The 21,171-nt window shown below is 39.9% G+C and overlaps 1 protein-coding gene across 2 annotated transcripts in view; it reads left to right on the top strand.

Annotated features, from left to right (window-relative positions):
• Nucleotides 1-21,171, top strand: part of tll1 (tolloid-like 1) — a 68,374-nt gene that overhangs the window by 28,885 nt on the left and 18,318 nt on the right. Inside the window, exons 3-17 of one of the 2 annotated variants that reach the window (XM_028447573.1) lie at nucleotides 2,110-2,232; nucleotides 2,672-2,752; nucleotides 6,131-6,304; nucleotides 6,398-6,515; nucleotides 8,659-8,837; nucleotides 9,170-9,275; nucleotides 10,395-10,519; nucleotides 12,743-12,858; nucleotides 12,960-13,062; nucleotides 13,806-13,877; nucleotides 14,442-14,587; nucleotides 17,621-17,816; nucleotides 17,893-18,018; nucleotides 19,452-19,612; nucleotides 19,685-19,865. In XM_028447573.1, the coding sequence (XP_028303374.1) occupies nucleotides 2,110-2,232; nucleotides 2,672-2,752; nucleotides 6,131-6,304; nucleotides 6,398-6,515; nucleotides 8,659-8,837; nucleotides 9,170-9,275; nucleotides 10,395-10,519; nucleotides 12,743-12,858; nucleotides 12,960-13,062; nucleotides 13,806-13,877; nucleotides 14,442-14,587; nucleotides 17,621-17,816; nucleotides 17,893-18,018; nucleotides 19,452-19,612; nucleotides 19,685-19,865 (2,007 nt within the window). Of the gene's footprint in view, nucleotides 1-2,109; nucleotides 2,233-2,671; nucleotides 2,753-6,130; nucleotides 6,305-6,397; nucleotides 6,516-8,658; nucleotides 8,838-9,169; nucleotides 9,276-10,394; nucleotides 10,520-12,742; nucleotides 12,859-12,959; nucleotides 13,063-13,760; nucleotides 13,878-14,441; nucleotides 14,588-17,620; nucleotides 17,817-17,892; nucleotides 18,019-19,451; nucleotides 19,613-19,684; nucleotides 19,866-21,171 lie in introns of both variants that reach the window. The other variant, XM_028447566.1, reaches the window with a different exon arrangement.

The following is a 21,171-nucleotide window of genomic DNA, read 5'->3' as shown; positions in this document are numbered from 1 at the left end:
ATTTCAGTTTTTCTTCACCTTTTCATCGTGGCCCTCTGTTTCTCTGCACACTTTGTTGAGCTGGAGATCAACTCCTGCTTCTCCAAATTTTCTCATAAGCAGCTCAGCCTACAGGTGCCTCGCTGCGGTTTGGTGATGCCCCGCTTCCTTGGTTAGACGGCTCAAATTTAGCTTGCTGAGCTGCGCTGCCTTTGCTAACGTTAGGTGAAGCTCACAGGCCGACATCCAGGTGCTGTTTATTGAGGTTCCACTTTGACATGGATAAATTTGTCTTTGCATTATTTATTTGTTATCTATTTAACACGGTCACACGGTAACGTTGATGCTGTGACATTTATTAATGCACAGGTCCCAGATGCACTGCAATAAGTGCAACAGATTTTTAATCCTGCAACAGAAAGGCTGATTGTCCAGAAGAGTTTTTTGCTAATTGAAAATCCGACATTAAACTTCGTCATCTGTGATCCAAAAGTATTACTTTTGCATGTGGGCGTACATCTGTGTGGTAGGATTGGTAACGTTCAGATGATCCGCAGATTACGGATTCTCTTGGGATATTGATAATTAAAAAAATTTCCTTTTTCATTTGTTGCTTTACATGATAAATATCACACTTATATTTATTTAAAACGCTTGCTGCTGTCAGTTATTGCATCACTAACAATCAAAGCAGGTAGTGACAGTCGAATGGAATGCTATTGATGTGTACATGGGTAAATACCGTACATGGACCAACATCCTTAATGATGTTGTTTTTACAGGAAATGTTCACTTTTATATCAATAAATCTTTTCCTGTTTACCACACCTGCTCCTCATGTGAAGGTTTTCTCTGGCCTTTCCCAGCTGAACCAAGGCAGGATTCACCCTGAACAAATAACCTCTCCATTGAAGGGCTAATAAGTGACAAGCAATCACGTGCATGCACGCACTAGTTCCTATTGCCAGAAGATGATTTTTTCTTGAATATAAATGGTTTGTGAAAAAAATTAGAGCCCCCAGAGACACCATAGACATGCTTAAAAGCTCAAACGTACTCGGCGGACACCCGAGTTTGTGCGTAGCCCGCGAAGAGTCCGCCAGGCCACTTAAATGGAAAGCTCAGTTTTTACGACCGCGCTAAAAAATGTATGTCATTAAAATCTGGAAAAGCTCATAAAATGGACTTTATTTTTTTTTCAGGTTGAATCTTAATCAACCTTTCTCATTGTCATTTTTGTATCTATATTAATCTTAAAGATCAGCTAGAGCCCTATCATTGCAGCTTTCTGTATCTGCTGATATTCTAAAAATCAGAACTCTGCAGTTTGCTGTTCTCTCTGACAATATAACGGAGTTAAGCACAATGGCACATTGACCCCCTCGTTTCCTTTAGTTACAATCCTGATTAGCTAAGTGACAAGCTTCTACTATGCTATTGTTTATCTATTAGTGCCTTGAACCTCAACAGACAGTAATAACTCAGCTCAGCTTATCATTTAGTGATGGTTATCGGCCGGTCAGGCGTCCATTGTTGGCCAGGAGGGTTAGACTTAGCTGTCGACATGGAAATGTAATGAAAGGAAAACTGTGACACAAGAAGTCAAGGCATGCTTTGTCCGACGCCTAAATGTGTGAAACAAACACATCACAGATATGAGATTTGTAAAAGGAGGATGTTATCATCACACCGGCATTTGTATTTATGCATAGATTCTTAGTCATTTTATAAGAGCAAACTTAACTATATTTGAACTTTTCCTCTTTCAGATAAACCTAAACATATCATTTAATCCAAACTAAACTGTACATTTGATGTATTTCAAATTTTTTACCAAAGATCAATGCCTGGTCCAAAGGCACTGATGTTTTAATGTTTCACACGCAACAAAATCACCTGAGCAATAAACATTTCATCCATCTTATCCAGCTTATTCCAGGCGGAAGACGTGCTTACACTTCGTACAAGCTGCCGGTTCATCACATCACATCCATTTACACACATCCGTAGACAGTATAGAACCTACCATTCACATTTTGACTCACAATCGCTCTGTGATGTAGTATTTCCACTCACTGCACTGAACAACATTGTATATTAATATTTTTTTTGATATGCTTTCTTATCTAGCTGCGTTTTGGGGTGACATCGCATTGGACGAGGAGGACATGCAAATGTTCCAGGTGGACAGGACGATAGACGTCACACAACACACTCACATGCACTCAAATTACAGAGTGGGACACACATCTGGTAAGTCGTCTCCTTACGTTCACATTCTGAAATATGGCACAATGTAAGAGATAGGCTAAATGAATATGTGATTGGTTTTAGTGCATGTTCCAAACTAAAGTCACATCAAACATGCCTATTAATCAATCAGGGGTTTAGATCAGTCTATGCAACAGCAGTTACACCAATAGAAAGCCCCCCTCCTCCATAGCAAAGCTGGATCCCCTTGAAAATGTTGTGACATTTACACCAACCTCTCTCTCTATAGTTGCACTGTATAATTTATTTCTCACGTTTCCCTTCAAATGGATTCATTTCTGCAAGCACAGCAGTTTGAACAGGAAAAAGCCCTCAATGAGGCTAGCTGAGGATATTGGCATTAATCACGCATTGTTTGTGCTTTGTTTCTCTGCGTTTTGGCTTGTGCGTGTGTGTGTGCGTGCGTGCGTGTGTGTGTCAGGTGGCCAAGACGAACATGAAACGGTGAAGAAGAGAGGATCGTTACACAAACTGCTGGAAAGTATACACAAATCTGGCTCAGGTACAGTTAGTCTTCACTTGTTAAAGTTTGAGTTACTTTTTAAAACTTGAGTTAAGTGACATAATTTAGTCTGTGTGTAGTTATTGCTTGGCTCTTCATATCATGGCATAAGGAGTGTGGCTGAGGTTAAGATGCTTTTTGAGAAAAACCAACTCACATCTCATTATTTACAGGCCGGCACAAACATAAACATAAAACATTTTGTCTCATGTAGATTTTAGGTAATTGTTTTGTTGTCTGTTTTGTGTTTGCTTGATATTGTTGTCATAATTCAATCTGTTAAGTTTTTTGTTATTACGCTCAAAAGCATGCACACAGAATGTCAGTTAAATAGAGCGACACATCTCATATATTGTGTTATGACATCGCTATTACACAAACAATACAGCAGAATTTGATTAATACATTTTTTTTACCACGAAACAGATTACAGAATAAAAAATGAAAATAGAAAAACAAAATCATCCTAATTCAATCCACATACACCTCATTAGGATGTAGGTTAAAAAAAAAAAAAAAAATTATTTTAAGGCAAGGCACATATCATACAGAATGTGCTTCACGTGATTAAAAGTGACAACAATCAGGCAGAAATAATGAAATCACAAACTCAAAAAGTACAAAACACAAAAAACATGACAAATTGTAAAATTCATCAGTAAAAATTTTTTTTTACCATGCTTAAAAAAACACAATGATTTTAAGATATTTAGCAGGCAGTTCAAAATGAAACAAAAGATTAAACAACACTGATTGATCAATGAGGGAAAATGCTGTAATAAACAACAGTGTTTTAAAGCCTAATTTAGAAATGCTGGTCGCTAATGCAGACGTCATGTGAGCAGGAACAATAATTGAACAGCGCTTTGCTGTGTTTATTTCTGACTCTGGGAACATGCAGTGAATCCGTCCCTGATAAAATGAAGCAGACATGGGCAACAGGGCAACAGTAAACGCACAAAATGAATCCAAAAATATACAGGACGACAAGAAACATCCAAAAAATACACACAAACAATACACATAAATGACTCCAAAAACACAAAAAATACAGAATTTGAGAAAAGATGTACAAAATGACATTAAAAACATTAAGAATGAGGCGACCGTAGCTCAGGTAGGGGGGTCATGTTCTGATTGAAGAGTTAAGGATTTGATCCCAAGCTTATACCTGTCGAAGTGTCCTTGGGCAAGACACTGAATCCCAACTTGCATGGTAGCTCAATCCCATTGGTGTGTAAGTGTGAAAGAGCTGATACTGTAAAGTGCTTTGGGACTATTCATTCATCCATCCATCTTCTGCCACTTATCCGTAGTCGTGTCGCAGGGGCAGCATCCTTAGTAGAGAAGCCCAGACTTCCCTCTTCCCGGCCACTTTTTCCAGCTCTTCCCTGGGGATCCCGAGGTGTTCCCAGGCCAGCAGGGAGACATAGTCTTTCCTGGGTCTTCCTTGGGGTCTCCTTCTGGAGGAATGTGCCCCTCACCAGGAAGGTATCCGTGGGGCATCCTAATTAGGTGCCCGAGCCACCTCATCTGGCTTTTCTCAATGTGAAGAAGCAGTGGCTTTACTCCGAGCTTCTCACCATATCTCTGAGGGAGAGCCCAGCTACCCTACGGAAGAAACTCATTGTGGCCGCTTGTACCCAAGATCTGGTTCTTTCGGTCATGACCCAAAGCTCATGACCATTGGGGAGGGTAGGAACGAAGACCGACCAGTAAATCGACTTCTTCACCACAACATACAGAATGACTCCAAAATCAAACAAAACGACAACAAAATACACAAAATGACTCAAAAAACACACAAAATTAGAGAAAAATATACAATATGACAACAAAAAACTGTCTTTTCCTGTTTTAATGTTCAGATTGGTCATTATTGTAAATGCTGGCATGAATGTTGATCAGATCAGAAAAACATAAATTTTTGCGGCCCATGCAGGAATGGAAGTTGCCCATCCCTGAACTAAGGGTTCTGGATGCCTCATAACATGTCAAGGATGTATTTGGCTTTTGTAAACTAGGATTTTGAAGTTTGAGGAAGCCACAGTAATAGTTTGAGGACCAGGGGTAATGTGTTCCATCTACTTAGTGTTACTATAAGGACTCCGGCGGCGGCTGCATTCTTGACAAGCTGCAGCTTTCTGACTGCCAACACCTTTACAGTAATATAATCTACAAAAAAATGAATACATGAACAAGTTTTTTTTTTTTTTTTTTACATCTTTTTGGGATAGAAAAATTCAAATTCAGGTCAGAGACACTAAGTAAAATATATGAAGTGCATGTGTATGGTTAGAGATGTTAAGATATTCTATCTATCTGAACTGGGGCACCATGTAGTTGTTTGATAGAAGTTTTCCAAAGAGGGACCCCTGAGGTACCCCGCAGGAAATTTCAGTTTGCTCAGACGATGTTACCAATAGAGACAAAGCAGTCCTGTAGTAAGATCTGAACCAGGTCAAATACAGCAATGAGGTCCAGACGGAGGGTTTGGATGTATCATTATTCAGAGGAGTCTTGTTTAAAACGTCATTGAGTGCAGTTTCAGTGCTGTGGAGTGCTTAAAATCTATGTCGGAATTCATTGAAAACATTGTTTTGCATCATAGAACTGTGAATTTGTTTAAAAAAAACACTTTCAATGATTTTATTTTTTCTAGAGATGAGAGGTTTGATATTGGCCTGTAGTTACTTATTACAGATGCATCCAAGTTGAACTTTTCTCAGTAGCTGATTGATAACTGCAGTTATAGAGTTCAAATCATGCCAAAACCTCATAAACAATTCACAAACAAACAGAGTGTGGTTTGCAAATACAAAAAAAAAAATTCACAAACAATGTATTTTGTTTTGAAAATAAGAAACGTACGTATCAAACAAATACATAATTTTTCAATAAACAGATACAGCTTGTTTTACACATGCAAAGAAAGGCATTTCAAGTACAAAAATATATTAATCATGGATAACAACAATGAAAAACTTTCTCAGAAACGTCTTGTTTGCACTTGAAGAATGTTTTTTGTACTTGAAGATATTTTTTGTAATTGAAGAATGATGTAATTGTGAATGATGTTTTGTATTTGCAAACCACACTGTTAGTCATTGGCCATGAGTGAAAAATGTTGTGTTTGTGAGGTTTTGGCAGGATTCTAACTCCATATGCAGTCTTCAACGTCTGAGGAAACTGCCCTAATTGAATAGAATCATTGAATATCTGAAGTACATTTGGAGCTAAGCAGTCAAAAATTACTCCTTAGCTCACACTTGTTTTAAAGTTTTCTCATTCAACAGTGTAGATGTACAATGATTAGGTGATATTTACCAGAATAGGACTTCTTCAAAGATGAACTTTTTTCTTTTACCCCTGCAATAGGCCATCTTCTTCAGAATAACAGCCAGTTAGCTGCTATTCTGCAGAGCAGAACTGGAAAAGGTGGGAGGACTGGAAAGGTCGTCAAGTCTCGCAGTCGCCGAGCTGCCACATCTCGGGCTGAAAGGATATGGCCTGGAGGAGTCATCCCCTACGTCATCGGAGGAAACTTCACCGGTAAGCAGATCCTCTGGAGACTACTGCACACACAACCAAGCATTAAAAAAACACATGCACGCACACATGCGCTATATAATACGTGCCTTTCAGGAACTCAAAGGGCCATGTTCAAGCAGGCCATGCGTCACTGGGAGAAACAGACATGTGTGAGCTTCATTGAGAAGACAGACGAGGAAAGCTACATCGTCTTCACATACAGACCCTGTGGGTGAGTTTCTCTCCCTTTGTGTGTGTGTGTGTGTGTGTGTGTGTGTGTGTGTGTGTGTGTGTCAGTCCCTGTGTTTGTACCTCGAGTTCACTTGTGACCTTGTCACACTGAGAGACGATGCGGTCACTCAACAATGGCTCCACTTTCCTTCCTGTCCTGCTCCTGTTTCCCCGTCCCACCAATCACACCGCTCAGTCTAAGTGTTTGTATGTTCGTGCAACTTTTTTGTCCATACTCTGCTGAAGTGCATTGTTCTGTCTAGTGGCAGCACAGTGGGGGTCAAAGTGTGTTTGTACAGTGATGACACTTCACAGGCTGCATTGGAGGGAATTTTTAGAGGAGCTGAGATGACAGTTTTGTTTGTAAAAAGTTGCTTTTGTTCAAACATAATTCTATAAGAAAACTACACAGCAGTAATTTTTAATAAATAGACAGGTCCTGCTTTCACTAATAGTTTTATTAAGAATATTAGCACATTTTATTTCGCTCAAGACTTTATGAGGACAATAGATTTCAGTGTGACAGCATAGTGGTTCACTCGTCAACTGTTGCATTTCAAAATAAATTAAGTGAGCAAATATGTTAATGCATATGCATATTTTCTCTCAGCTGTTGTGTGAAGGTGTTGTGCTTCTATATTTTTATTTACCCTTTGACACTTGTCAAAGAGAATTCCTTCAAATGCATTTGTGAAACGAATCCTGTCATAGGAAAATTGTGGATGAAATATGACTTTACTAATGCTGTGTAGATATGCACAACTTGTTATGCACTTTTCATTATGTTCTATGCATTAACTTATTTTTTCTGCTTGATAGTCAAACAATATAACAAACTTCGTATTTATATACAACAAAATATCAAGATAATGATCAGTATTATTCGGACTTGTTGTCAATGCTTATGCATTATGTTGTAATGAAGTTAGCTTTGTTGTGAGAAATTCAAACAGGGCTTTATTTATTAACGCCATAGTCATGCTGGTGAAGGTAAGCTATATCTGTAGCCACAGCTGTCTTGAGACAAAATAACAAAAGCCAGCCTACAAACAGGGCACATTAGAAATCTGAGCAAAAAATAACCAGCAAACAATGAATTACGAAAACATTATTGTGCATTATTGTGCATGAGTGTTTACCTTTTCTAGGTAAAGGCAGCTGTAGATGATGGACATAAGACCCAAAGACATACTGTTGATGTTAAGCAATATCAGTAGCCACAGCCTGAAGGAAGAAATATGAAGAAGAAGAAAAATATTGTCACATAAATAGCACATTCATTTATACATTTTGACATTAGTACGGGGCAAATAAGGTGTAGTGTCCCAAAACACAGCAATACTTTGGAGGAAGCGGGATTCAAAACCCCAACCTGTCACCCATTTATAATTAAGTTTTATAATTAAATAATAGTATTGTTTTTAAATAAAATGCTGTTTCTTTCTTTCTTTTTTTAACATCATAATAAATAATACAACATAGATTACCTTTTGAAAGTAATAGGTTGTCCTGAATTAAATGATGATTTTTTTTTTTCTTCTGTGATTGACTTTGGCACATTTGAGCTTAAACAATGTGATATGCTGCATTAAATTCCCAGAGTGTGAGAGCAAACAATCTCTAACAGTTGAATGTAGTGCTTGTATGTTCGGGGTTGTGCAAAATCACTGACACTGTTGCTGCAAGAAAAAAAGACCATCTACTCCACTGACTCCTGATCCCCACTGTACAATCAGCTTGCAGGATAACTTTAATCAGATTTGTTACCCTGGCACAGATGTCTCTGCTAACCCGAGAAGAGAATGTGTGTTTGCACGAGTGTGTGTGTGTCCTTTTAGCAATGCAGTATGTGAAATCTCACTGCATACTGTTATGATGCTGCAGCACTACAGGAGCAATTTATGTAAATAAATCCAGGCGCTGTTCCTTCAGATGTAGTACAGTGCAGGAAATCCTGAAGAGACTCTGTGTGTGGTGTGTATGTTTGTGTATGTGCGTGTGCGTGTGCGTGTGTGTGTGTGTGCGTGTGTGTGAGCGTGTTCATTGTTAACACAGCACACCCCCTGTGATGTATTTTTTCTAATGCCGAACGTGTAGTAAACATTATGGACCTATTTCCTTGTTGTCACCCTTCACCTTGACAGGTGCTGTTCCTATGTGGGTCGTCGTGGCAACGGGCCCCAGGCCATCTCAATTGGAAAGAACTGTGATAAGTTTGGTATCGTGGTACACGAACTGGGCCACGTCATCGGCTTCTGGCACGAGCACACACGGCCCGACCGCGATGATCACGTGACCATCATTCGGGACAACATCCAACCAGGTGAGACTGATTTCTGTCAGGATCCTTTAGGCTGTTTCACAGCATTCACAGATGGGCACAGAGTGTGATTGAGCCTTTTAATGACTGTGAAGTCACCTGAACCACTGTCTGTCACATTTTAAACACACTCCTCTGTACCTGACAGTTGTTGCTTTCAATCACAAAGATGGCTATGTTTAGAAGATTACCAGTGCTCTCAACAATAGCTCTCTTGAAGCTCCAAAAACTCCAATGCAGGGCCTTGAAATGCCACATTGCTTTCGACTTGATTGAAGTTCTCTTGATCACATATTGATGATGTCCTATTGTTTCTACATCTGTGTGCTTCCCAGGCCAGGAGTATAACTTCCTCAAAATGGAGCCAGGAGAGGTCAATTCACTTGGCGAGCCTTACGACTTTGATAGCATCATGCACTACGCCAGGAACACCTTCTCTCGGTAAAACCTGCCAAGCTCTTTTTCTCCTTCCCAACATACGTAATATTAGTTGATGAAATTGAAATTGGTTAGGTCAGGACCCATGACTTTCCTCCATGTCTTTCTTTCTTTTTCTTCTTGTTCTTCTTCTTCTTTGGAGCAAACTGCTAGGGTTTTTCTTGCCTGTATTTGGCTGTGGTATCACTCATTGTCCCAGCTCAGGACTTCCTTCGCATCCCCTCCATTATTATCTGGCCAAGCTATAGATGCCAACCAGTAAAAGTGCATTGCATTTTAGGGTGCACACTGTTCTTTGTTAGGACAAAGGCTACATGTATATCCTCCATGGCTAATGTTGGAACGTTATTAAAAAGAGCGGAGGGGTTTCCAGGTGGTAAAATATTAGCTTTCATTGATTGATCGTTTGTGAGCTGTTGGTTTGGCTGAAATGCCAAAAGTCTACAGTGTTGCAAGGAGAGTAAGTGCTGTAACTTGTGCTTTCCGCTGACTTTTTGTACATTGCTAGTTATCATGAATCTGAGTTGGCAGGATGTGCTAAAGCTCTTTCACCTTTGCTGTACAGGGATTTCCTTTTCTCAGAAATCCCCAACTTGTACTTTGAATATGCTCTAAATCTAACTAAGGGATCACTCTTTGTTCTCTGCATCAGTTAAAGTTTTTAACTGATGTGGCTCAGGTGGTAGAGGGGTTGTCTTCTGATCGAGAGGTTGGCGGTTTGCTCCCCGTCTATACCTGTGTATGCGCTGAAGTGTCCTTGGGCAAAACACTGTACCCTAAGTTGCTCCCAGTGGTTGACTCGCGCCTTGCATGGCAGCTCAGTACCATTGGTGTGTGAATGGGTGAATGAGCTGATATTGTAAAGCGCTTTGAGACTACTTCAGTGTATGGATAAAGCACTGTATAAATCAAGTCCATTTACCAATATCATTAACTGTTTCCATTATTATCTTAATAATGGAAACAGTTTACCATGCTGTTTGCTTCAGAATTCATAAAGTGACTTATGAAGTAAATAATAATTCCAGAAGCCTTCTTTCCATATATTCACCTGTGAATTGTGACCTGTGCTCCGACGGCCTTTGTACTGTGTTTTATTCCTACTGTGTGTCTTATCTATAGTGGGATGTTCCTCGACACCATCCTGCCCTCCAGAGATGAAAACGGGGTCCGGCCCGCTATTGGTCAGCGGACGAGGCTCAGTAAAGGAGACATTGCACAAGCGAGGAAGCTTTATAGATGTCCAGGTAATTTATTTACTTATAACTTATTTACACTGAAACTGCCTTTTGTGTGAACTGATTTCAAAGTTTTAGAACAGGGATTTTCAAAGAGTTTTTCAAGGGCAGCATGACTTGCGGGAAAAACTAAACCAGAAGATATTGCGGTAAACATTATCACACAAAGGAGAAGAAGAAAAAGGGAAAGTGTCTATGGCAGCATTTCCATTACTCTTGTTAATGTACAAAATCTAAATAGTGCAATAAAACTGGTAATGGAAACTCAAATATCGCAAAAAAGTTTTTAACACTTTCATGAGGAGGAATTTTCAGATGTTTTGATATTGAAATGTGTCGCAAAAGCGCTATAGAAACTCTTTTTCCCCAAATAGACATCACAGAATGTGACGTACATGGGTACATCATGTGAGGTACCTGGTCACATGACCACGTCTCTTCGAGAAAACATGGCGCGGTACGTGTAAACAGAAGAGGAGACCAGGACATTTTTTTATCATTAGACTTAAAAATGATTAGTGCCACATTAGATGTGAAACAACAAAGGAATACGAAGTGTTATGAGGAGGTTGTGAGCGTCCGTCTTCCTGCAGCCTTTATTCATCATGTACTGTATGTTATTACATATATGAAATTTGTTCTCTGCATTTTACCCATCCCTGAGGAGCAGTGGGCAGCCATATTGTGGCGTCTGGGGGAAGCAGTTAGGGGTTAAGGGACTTGTCAACATCCCACAGCGATGGCCTGGGTGAGATTCGCATCGGCAACCGTCCGATTACAAGCGCAATAAGCCTTTTCACACTCTCGGAAATCTCGCTCTTGTTCAGTTTTCGTCGACAGAGATCTGGATTATTTTTCCCATTGTAGCGATTATTCTTTAAAAGATTTTTTGCGTAAACGTCGTATCGGACTCCAAGGCTCCAAGGCTGAAAATTCAGGTTTTTTTCTGACTTTTGTAACTGTTTCACTTATCGACCTGTTTAGTGTCCATCTTGTGCACTTCCTTCAAATTTGTAAATTGAATTAAAATAATAACTTGGACCTGGTTAGTGAATGGTGTATCTCATAAATTTACCTTTTCTAAGTGAGAGCTCATACTGTCCTTTTCACACTTTTTTTCAAATCTCGCTTGTCCCATCAATAATACGATAATGATACATTTTATTTACAAGAGCTTTTCAAAAACTCAAAGACACTTTACGGTTGTTAATACAACTGCACAACTCAAAAAAAGAAACTAACAATAATAAAGGTAAATACAAAAAATACATAACAATCATAAGTTGACAGCTTGGGAGAGGAGTGTCGAAGCAAGGGAGGTCTCTCGCTTTGATACTGCTTCTCCCATCTGATTTACAAAAGTGCTCAGATCAGCGGAAAGCCATGGTTCCTGAGTCCGAATACAGTATTTTTGTAGTTCCCGGGTAGAGTCAGAATCCTGCCCGCTGGAGACCCAAGTAGTTGGTGTTTTCATTCACCAGGGATAACATGTGTGGAAGTGAGGGGACTGCCCTTGTTTCCATACTGCTGCACCCATTGGTTTTTAAAAGTGCTCGGATCGGCCAAAAGTGGTATCAGCGGAAAGCCCTGGTCCGCCCGTCGAGTCCGAATATATGTAATAATAATAATATGAACACTATTAAAACACTAAAGATCTCTGTAATAAAATTACAAACGCTGTTGGGTTGGAAATATCAACAGAGTGAACGAGCTTGTTGACGTTTATATCCCTCTCGACCTATGACCCCCGCAGGTCGTGCATGCACAGTTCCAGAGTGTGAAAAGGCTTATTATACTTTGTTGACATTTAGAAACATCGCCTTTATTTTGCAAAAATCTGTAGTGGAAGCACAGCTAGTGACAGCCTGTATCCAGGTGTTTCTCCTCAGTAGTTTAGGTGTGTCTATGGGGGCTTTCTCAAGCGTCTGACCACGGGTGTCTCTCTCAAATAGTCCTTAGTTTTGGTTGTGCTGCTATTGTCTGTGAGATCCTAGCTTTGAAGCCTAGTCCTATTATCACAGATATTTGAACCTTTTTACTCTTTCAAACTTCACACCATTGATATTAATGCTGACACACACAAGCCTAAATGTACAACATCTCTCTTATGTTGAGTAATGTAAGAGTACATAACCTGCTATAAAATCAGTAAGAATGAAAGAGAGACAGTGTTATATGAATGCACAAAGGACCTACCACAAAAACACATGCATCTGTGTCTGTGTGTGGCAGCATGTGGAGAGACACTTCAAGATTCAACAGGCAACTTCTCATCTCCGGGGTACCCCAACGGATATCCTTCCTACACCCACTGTGTCTGGAGGATATCTGTTACACCTGGAGAAAAGGTGCGCTGCAAACACATTCCTGTCATTGATGATATTTAAATGCTGGGCCATCTTCTGCCTTTGCACTTTAATATTATAAATATTTACATTCACTCCACTAGATTGTTCTGAACTTCACCACCATGGATCTCTATAAAAGCAGCCTCTGTTGGTACGACTACATTGAGGTCCGTGATGGATACTGGAGGAAAGCTCTGCTGCTCGGTGAGTCTGAGTGTTTGTTAAATCTCAAAGTCTCTGTGAGGAGTTGGTTTATTGTCCTCTGGTGTCTGTCTGCAGTGAATATGCATCACACTGTGATAACCAGGCGTCCTGTCTTCATTTTACCATGGATTGAGCTCTAATTCAGTTGGGTTAGGCTTCAGGACATTTCACTGTCAAAGATAAGAGATTAACCGTGTTTTATATGTTTTAAATACATGATATAAAAGATTCTTAGAAAAAATACATTAAGCTTTTTGAATTAAGCAGCATTTAACCAATGTTACTGCAAGGCTGTAATAGCACTGATGTTTTACATCTTCTTGTAGCACTCCAGCTGTAAACACCAGGAAGTAGAGGAGGTCAAAGACAGGAAATGCAGGTGAAGTTTGACAAGATGCCAAATTCTAAACAGCTGTTTCTACAACTGAGTCAGGATTTTACGATCCTAGGCATTACTGGAGTAGCTGTCTCTATAGTGCTCTGAAAGTTGTGAGATTATACATTGTGGTCGTTTAAGGCGTCTGTGCATAGTATCGACAAACTGACGTTTCATTTTGTTATCCGCCACATACGTTAGATTAATTGTGTCGATAATGTGCCCAGTCTAGATGTGGATTGGAGAATGCAAAACCATTATTTGTTTTAAGAATTTAATTACGTCTCTATTTTTCATGTTTTTTTGGCTGTATATTTTGCAGGAAGGTTTTGTGGCGATAAACTTCCTGACGTCTTGATTTCAACAGACAGCAGAATGTGGATTGAGTTCCGCAGCAGCAGCAACTGGGTGGGAAAAGGTTTTGCTGCTGTGTATGAAGGTAAAACAAGACAAGCATTAGGTCCTCTCGTAATTCAGAGGTTATAAACTGTTAAAGCTTTGGGACCCCAGGTGTCCAAACTCTAATGATGAGCTGTTTCAACCTGGAATGTTTGAACCTGCAATTTGACAACATTTAAAAAAAAAAGTTTATGTTAAAAAGAAAAGATCAAGCAGGTTTAGATGATGGAGGGGAGTTGTTCCCCTTCCATCTTATAAAAAAAGGTATGTAGCCAAAAGCTTAGATTGACTAAAAAGTGCAGTTTAGAAAGAAAAGGAAGTATAGAAAATTGACTTGATTATCGATAGACATACAATTAAGAAAGTTATGTTTTGGTGAAACCTTTACATCATACCTTTAAATATGCATAGTCCACACACTGCCCTTCAAAATAAAATAACAATAATATTTTTTTATTGTGTCATTTGTGTCCTGACTCATGGATTAAAACCGTCTGTTCTTTCTAACCGATTACTAAACTGATTACTACCATGAACCAACAGATATACTCATTCTGTAGTGTGTGGTCACCAATTCTCCTTCTGTTTTTTCTAACCTGTGCAGCCATCTGCGGTGGTGACATCACCAAAGACTCAGGACAAATTCAGTCTCCCAACTACCCGGATGACTACAGACCCTCCAAAGAGTGTGTGTGGAGGATCACAGTGTCCGAGGGCTTCAGCGTGGGCCTCAGCTTCCAGGCCTTCGAGGTGACCCTGCTCTCTGTTTTTGATCTGACACTCATTCATTCACAGGCATGCTTTATGCATTAACAGTCTTCTTGCTCCAACACAGCAGGATCTAATGGTTGTGTCATCATGCAGCTTTACAGAAAACCTGATAAGGAGCTACCCTTTGCATTTAAGTGTTGTGGACCTGATCTGAATCATGCAGAATATGGGGCTGTCAAGGAGCGCACATGGGCAACCATTCTTTACTGGAATGACTGGTAGCAGTCATAGACTGTAAAAAGAATGGACGACGCACACTCACGGGGAGCTTTTTTTATAGCTCCCCCTGCTGACTGGCTGCAGTATAGGTCATAAACCCCGCCTCCTCAATGATAACGGATGGGATGTGGGTCAAACTGTAAAATTAAAATACTCGTCACGTAATTTTTTTCCAAACCTAAACTCTGCTGTGATCATTAGTTATTATCACCCTACATTGTGTTCAAGTGCAATTTTTTCTGTGAAGTTTGTTTTAAATAAGTTATTTGAGGTTGAAATACTGGATTTGATGTAATATATTACAATGATTGATAGCCGCGGCTCTTGCGTAGTTCTCTTTGTGAATAGCAGTTACATCGTGAAGGAAAGCTGAGACACCATTAAACTTTTCCGTTCAGTTTTGAGCTACTAGTATTAGTACTAACCTCTATGATCTGATCATCTGAACAAGATATTGGTAGAATTTCCAGTGGGAAAGATACTTAAGTTTGTGGCGTAGCTGGGCTGCCTAAGTACGCTAAATATCCGGGGCGTGTTACCAGGGCTCCTCCCACCACACCCTACAGAGCAGACTTTGGCTCCAAATGACATCAAATTTGCAAGATGGAAGCGCCCCTCAACGCCGTATTTTGGCTTCAAGAACGTTGAATGGGAACAGCTACAGTGCATGCCCACTGGTAGTAGCTAGAAATATAATGGGGGTAAGGGCACATTTGTGTATGTGTGGGTGTAAAAGAAACTAAAGAAGAGAAACTCAGTCAAAAAACTTCCCAGAACTTGTGATGATGCTTTCAGTTACGTAAGAGACAATTCCTGAAAAGCAGAAGCCGCAGAATTTGAAGAAAGGCAAAATAAGATTAGCAGAAAACAGTATTGTAAAATATTTAAAAGGCAAAAACATTTGTCTCATTGTCTCCATTTATTCTTCTGTTCCGGCTCAAATGCTTCTAAGGTTTTCCAGAAATTTGGCACATGTTTTCACTTTGAACAGAGGACAATCTGATTAGATTTTTGTGGTCAAAGGTTAAGGTTACTGTGACACTATCTCTTCCCTTCTAAAGAACACAAGATCCCATGAAAGCCTTGAGGGAATGTTGCCAAATTTAACCAGTCAAGGACAATACGAGGGCTAAATGAAACACACATTTGCAAGAACTTACCCTCGAGAAAGAGAAAATAGACAGAGGGCTTTTGTAGAAGGATTTGGGTGAAAGATAACTGAGCAATGTTTGATTTTTCGGAAATAAGCAAAGGTCATTTATAAGATGCATATCTAATCTTTTTTTTTTTTTACAACATTACAACTGAAGTGAAGTTTTTTTTTCTTCATTTAAGTAATATATCGTAATAAAATTTCAGAATGATAATTTTCCCCTTTGTTGCAGAGCTTTCCATGCACCATCAAGGAATAATGCGGTCCTTGATGGTGCATGGGAATTTGCCCAATCCATATGTGCTTTGTCGACTTATGGCATTCAGCCGTGTCCCTCGAGGAATCCTGTGGGGAGTCCTTTGGGAGTATGGGGTAATGGACCCTCTGATATGGCCCGTCCGTTCCCTGTACGACCGGAGTCAGAGCTTGGTCTGCATTGCTGGCAGTAAGTCAGACTCGTTTCCAGTGAGGGTTGGACTCCGCCAGGGCTGCCCTTTGTCACAGAATTTCTAGGCTCAGCCAGGGCGTTGAGAGGGTCCGATTTGGTGGCCTCAAGGTTATTGCTTTTTGCAGATGATGTGGTCCTGTTGGTTCCAAATTCAAGTCCATTGTTATCGAACAGAAAAAGGTGGAATGCCTTCTCCATGTTGGGAATGAGATCCTGCCCCAAATGGAGGAGTTCAAATACCTCAGGTCTTGTTCATGAGTGAAGGATGGAGCGAGAGGTCGACAGTCGGATTAGTGCGGCATCTGCAGTGATGCGGAGTCTGCACTGATCCATCATGGTGAAGGGGGAGTTGGGTCAAAAGGCAAAGCTCTCAATTAGTTGGTCAATCTATCTTCCTATCTTTACCTATGGTCATGAGCTCTGGTTCATGACCGAAAGAACGAGATCGCAGGTACAAGCGTCAGAAATGAGTTTCCTCCATAGGGTGGCTGGGCTCTTCCTTAGAGATTTGGTTAGAAGCTCAGAGTAGAGCCGTTGCTCCTGCACATTGAGAATAGCCAGATGAGGTGGCTGGGGCACCTAATAAGGATCTCCCCTGGACGCCTACCTAGTCAGGCACATCCCACTGGAAGGATACTTTGAGGAATACCCACGACACACTCTAGAGACTAAGAACACCTCAGGATTCCCCGGGAAGAGCTGGACAAAGTGGCTGGGGAGAGGGAGGTCTGGGCTTCCCTGTTTAGGATGCTGCTCCCGACCAGAAGAAATAGAGTGGTCTTTTCTCTCTGTGCTGCACACACAACTTCCCCTTTCTGCCCTTCACAACAAAAGCTCAAATATAGCAATACAATTTGCAGGAAATTCCCCTATACATATCAATGGTTGCACACCCAGGATTAATGTGGATGTGTTCACTCCTACGGTCAATTTAGAAACTTTAATGAACAAAACATATTTTTTGCAAACTCTGTTCAGAGAATATAACCCACTGCATTCACCTTATCCATTCAGAATGTGAATATTTTTACAGGTATTTATACTGGGGTAGAAATGGAAATGATCAATGCTTCATAAATATGTGCTCAAGAAAGTCTAAGGCTGAAAATGAACTTTGCCCTGTGTCAGAAAGACATTTGTTGATGTGACTCAGATACATTTATGTATCTCTTTCTTTTGTGGTCTTGACTAGATTGAGAAGCATGACAGCTGTGCCTACGACTACCTGGAGGTGCGGGACGGCCCCCTGGAAACAAGCCCCCTGATTGGCCGTTTCTGTGGTCATGACAAACCTGAGGATGTACGCTCCACATCGCACACACTGTGGATGAAGTTTGTCTCCGACGGCACGGTGAACAAGGCCGGCTTTGCTGCAAACTTTTTTAAAGGTGTGTGACACAGACACACTGTGTTCTCCCACAAGTCTCCCTCACTGACACTCTGTGATGTGTGTGCGTTTTTCAGAGGAAGATGAGTGCGCCAAGCCTGACAATGGTGGATGTGAGCAGAAGTGTGTAAACACACTAGGCAGCTTTAAGTGCGCCTGTGACCCAGGTTATGAACTTTCTACTGACAAGAAGAGCTGTGAAGGTAAACATGGATAAACATGCATGTGGGCTTGTGTCACCTTTGTTGAATTCACCATTGCTGCAATGCTTTACATGGTTGTTTGGTTTTTTTGCAAAACAGAAACATGCTGGGAAGTTTGAACACTCTTTTAAAATAGATTCGGTACCACATATGAACTAATGAATGTGTAAGAAATACTTTAAGGAAAACATCACACTCAAATCAGAGTGGAATAGACATCAGCTCGAGAACGGGTTCAAAGGGATTCAGCCAAACTTCTTTTTTGTAGCCCTCTGCATGTCTGAAACAATGAATGAATGAAAGAAATATGAGTGTATTTATTTAAAAAATAAATACAGATAAAATAACACCCATAAATACATAATCATACAAAATGAGGAGTCTGAAAATAGGTTAGTAGAAGTAAAACTAATAGATTCCTACTACATTCTCAAATTAATTTAAAATACATTTCAATAACTAACTTCTTGAGTCACTTTCACTTTACAAACAGTCCAACTTCATTCATCTCTGACAGTGCAAAAAGTTAGAAATAATTGTATCCCTCAACAAGTACCTCAAAATAATGTGCACTTTTAACCTTTTTTCTCATATTGATTTATATTTGAACTTTAACTCCTCATTCATCCGATTCTACAGATCTACCCCACACTGATATACGCATACTTTTCTTTGTGGTTAGAACACAATGTTTATATAGTTCAGTTCTCCTCACAGGTTCCCAAATTTCCACTCAGAGAGAAAATGTATCACCAGTGATGTGTACAGAATGAAAAAGCATCAATACAAGTGAATAAAATTATCTAACAGCACAATGTGATCCTGTGATGCCTTTGCACAAGGCAAATCAACACATGAACTACAAATTAACTTATCGACTGGAGCGCTCTGTCCTACACATCCTCACTCTCATGTGGTCTCACATGACTCGTTTGACACACAACCATTAGTGTACTGATTTGTAATGGAATAGTAATAGAGCAGTAATTTACACACACAAATATGTCCAACTTGTGGACATTCGATTGTATAAATTTTATTTACATACTAGGGGGAAAAATCAGATCAGAAAAAATTTGGATCGGCAGAATCTTAAACTCTAAAAATGGGATCGAGAGCCAAAAATGATGATCAGGACATATAACAAACAGTAGATAAATCTGCATCATAACACTAAAGACACCAACTTATTAACTAATAATATATATATATGTGTATATATATATATATATATATATACAGTATATGTGTATATATATAAAGCCAGCTATAGGCAAAGGCTGCAGATTAGCTTTGGTAATAATGAATCATTCTTTGAATGTTGTATTGTATTCCCCTGCTGAGCTTTAACCAACCAATGATTCAATGAAAAGTGAGTTATTTCAGTTATCAGAGGGTAAGTTTGGCCCTGAGTTGTCTGTGTGTGTTTGCAGCGGCGTGTGGCGGCCTTCTGTCCAAGCTAAATGGAACCATTAGCACTCCTGGCTGGCCTAAAGAATATCCACCTAATAAGAACTGTGTTTGGCAGCTGATCGCCCCCAATCAGTATCGTATCTCCATACAGTTTGAGGCCTTTGAGCTGGAGGGCAATGAGGTGAGTTTGTGTAACTTATGTAAAAATGATTTGGTGGATGGTTGTATGTGAATGCTGTTTTTTGTGTTTCAGGTGTGTAAGTACGACTACGTTGAGGTGCGAAGTGGGCTCTCCTCGGACTCCAAGCTACATGGTAAATACTGCGGCACAGAAGTGCCTGACGTTGTCACCTCTCAGTACAACAACATGAGGATCGAGTTCAAGTCTGACAACACGGTGTCAAAAAAAGGGTTTAAGGCCCTCTTCTTCTCAGGTGAGACACATGTGAGAGTATTGAGTTTTACTGTCTTTAATTATCAAACACTAGATTACAGGGATGGCCAATCCTGGTCCTCAAGAGCCACTATTCAGTATGTTTTAGATTTTTCCCTCTTCCAACACACCTGATTCAAATGATTAATTCATCATCAAGCTCTGTAGAAGCCTGATAACAATCCTGGTCATTTCAATCAGGTGTGTTGGAAGAGTGAAACATCTAAAACATGCTGGATAGTGCCTCTTGAGGACCAGGATTGGCCACCCTTGCACTAGAATAAGCAAACAGATGAAGGTGATTTTTTGGTTGTCTTAACATTTCTTGAATTTATTCAAGATGCATGTTAGTTTATCTATAGCTTGAAGTGAATTGGCTGAAAAGCTTCAGGTCTGTGGCTGCGGATATGCAAGAACAACCTGTAGGAAATAATTGAATTCAAAACGTGAGGTTTGCTTGTATTTGTACATGTTTGTTGTCTCTCCTGAGCCTCTTCCTTATGCTGGGCCCATTCACAGTTCCTACCTCCCTCTCTTCCTCAGACAGACTGGCTCTCTGTCAGGAGCATATTTTTGTGTTTAAGTCATGCCAGGACATAAAGCACGGCCGCTTACAGACTCGTGGCCGTGTCACCAAGGTGATGACCTCGTCGGAGGTCAGAGGTAACAGACTTCACAATCAGGACCTCTGATTGAAACTGGACCTTCCATTCAATTGAATGAGAATGGACAAGTCCACTTTTGTTTCAAAGTAGAGTGGATCAGTGCTTGATCCTTTCTTCTCCAAGTGGAGAAACATTCTGTGACCCAATTTCCTACTGAATACTAATACTTACTGTATCTGGTAAGATTATTGTTAATGTTAACAATATACCTGACACAACCTACACCAAAGAACACCCGTCTGACTCTGGAAACACCACAACATTTTAGCACCTTTTGTACAACATGTTTTGACAGCAAATTAGTATTTATCTTTTATTATTTGCAGAAAAAAATAATTCTCTAAATACATTTAATTAATAATACATTTAAGTTTGAAATGTATTATTAATGTTATCAACAGAATTTCTTTTTTTTGCTTTGTTTCAACAGAGATAAAAGTTGGTTAGATTTGTGCAATATCTTTCTATTTAAGGTCATTTTATGCAATAGGGGCTACTGTGTAATAATCAATACAATATGCAACAAGAGCACAGAGCGCAAACCTCCGCCAAGCACCAAATGTCCTCTTTGCTAGATATTGGCAGTTATTTGGATCATTGATCCTGATCAATCATGATCATTCACACTCTAAAGTGTGTGAA

The sequence above is a fragment of the Gouania willdenowi genome, chromosome 1 (genome assembly GCF_900634775.1).
Source record: "Gouania willdenowi chromosome 1, fGouWil2.1, whole genome shotgun sequence".
NCBI lineage: Eukaryota > Metazoa > Chordata > Actinopteri > Blenniiformes > Gobiesocidae > Gouania > Gouania willdenowi.
Note: the sequence above shows the minus strand (reverse complement) of the source record. Positions and strands in the feature narration are given on the sequence as shown.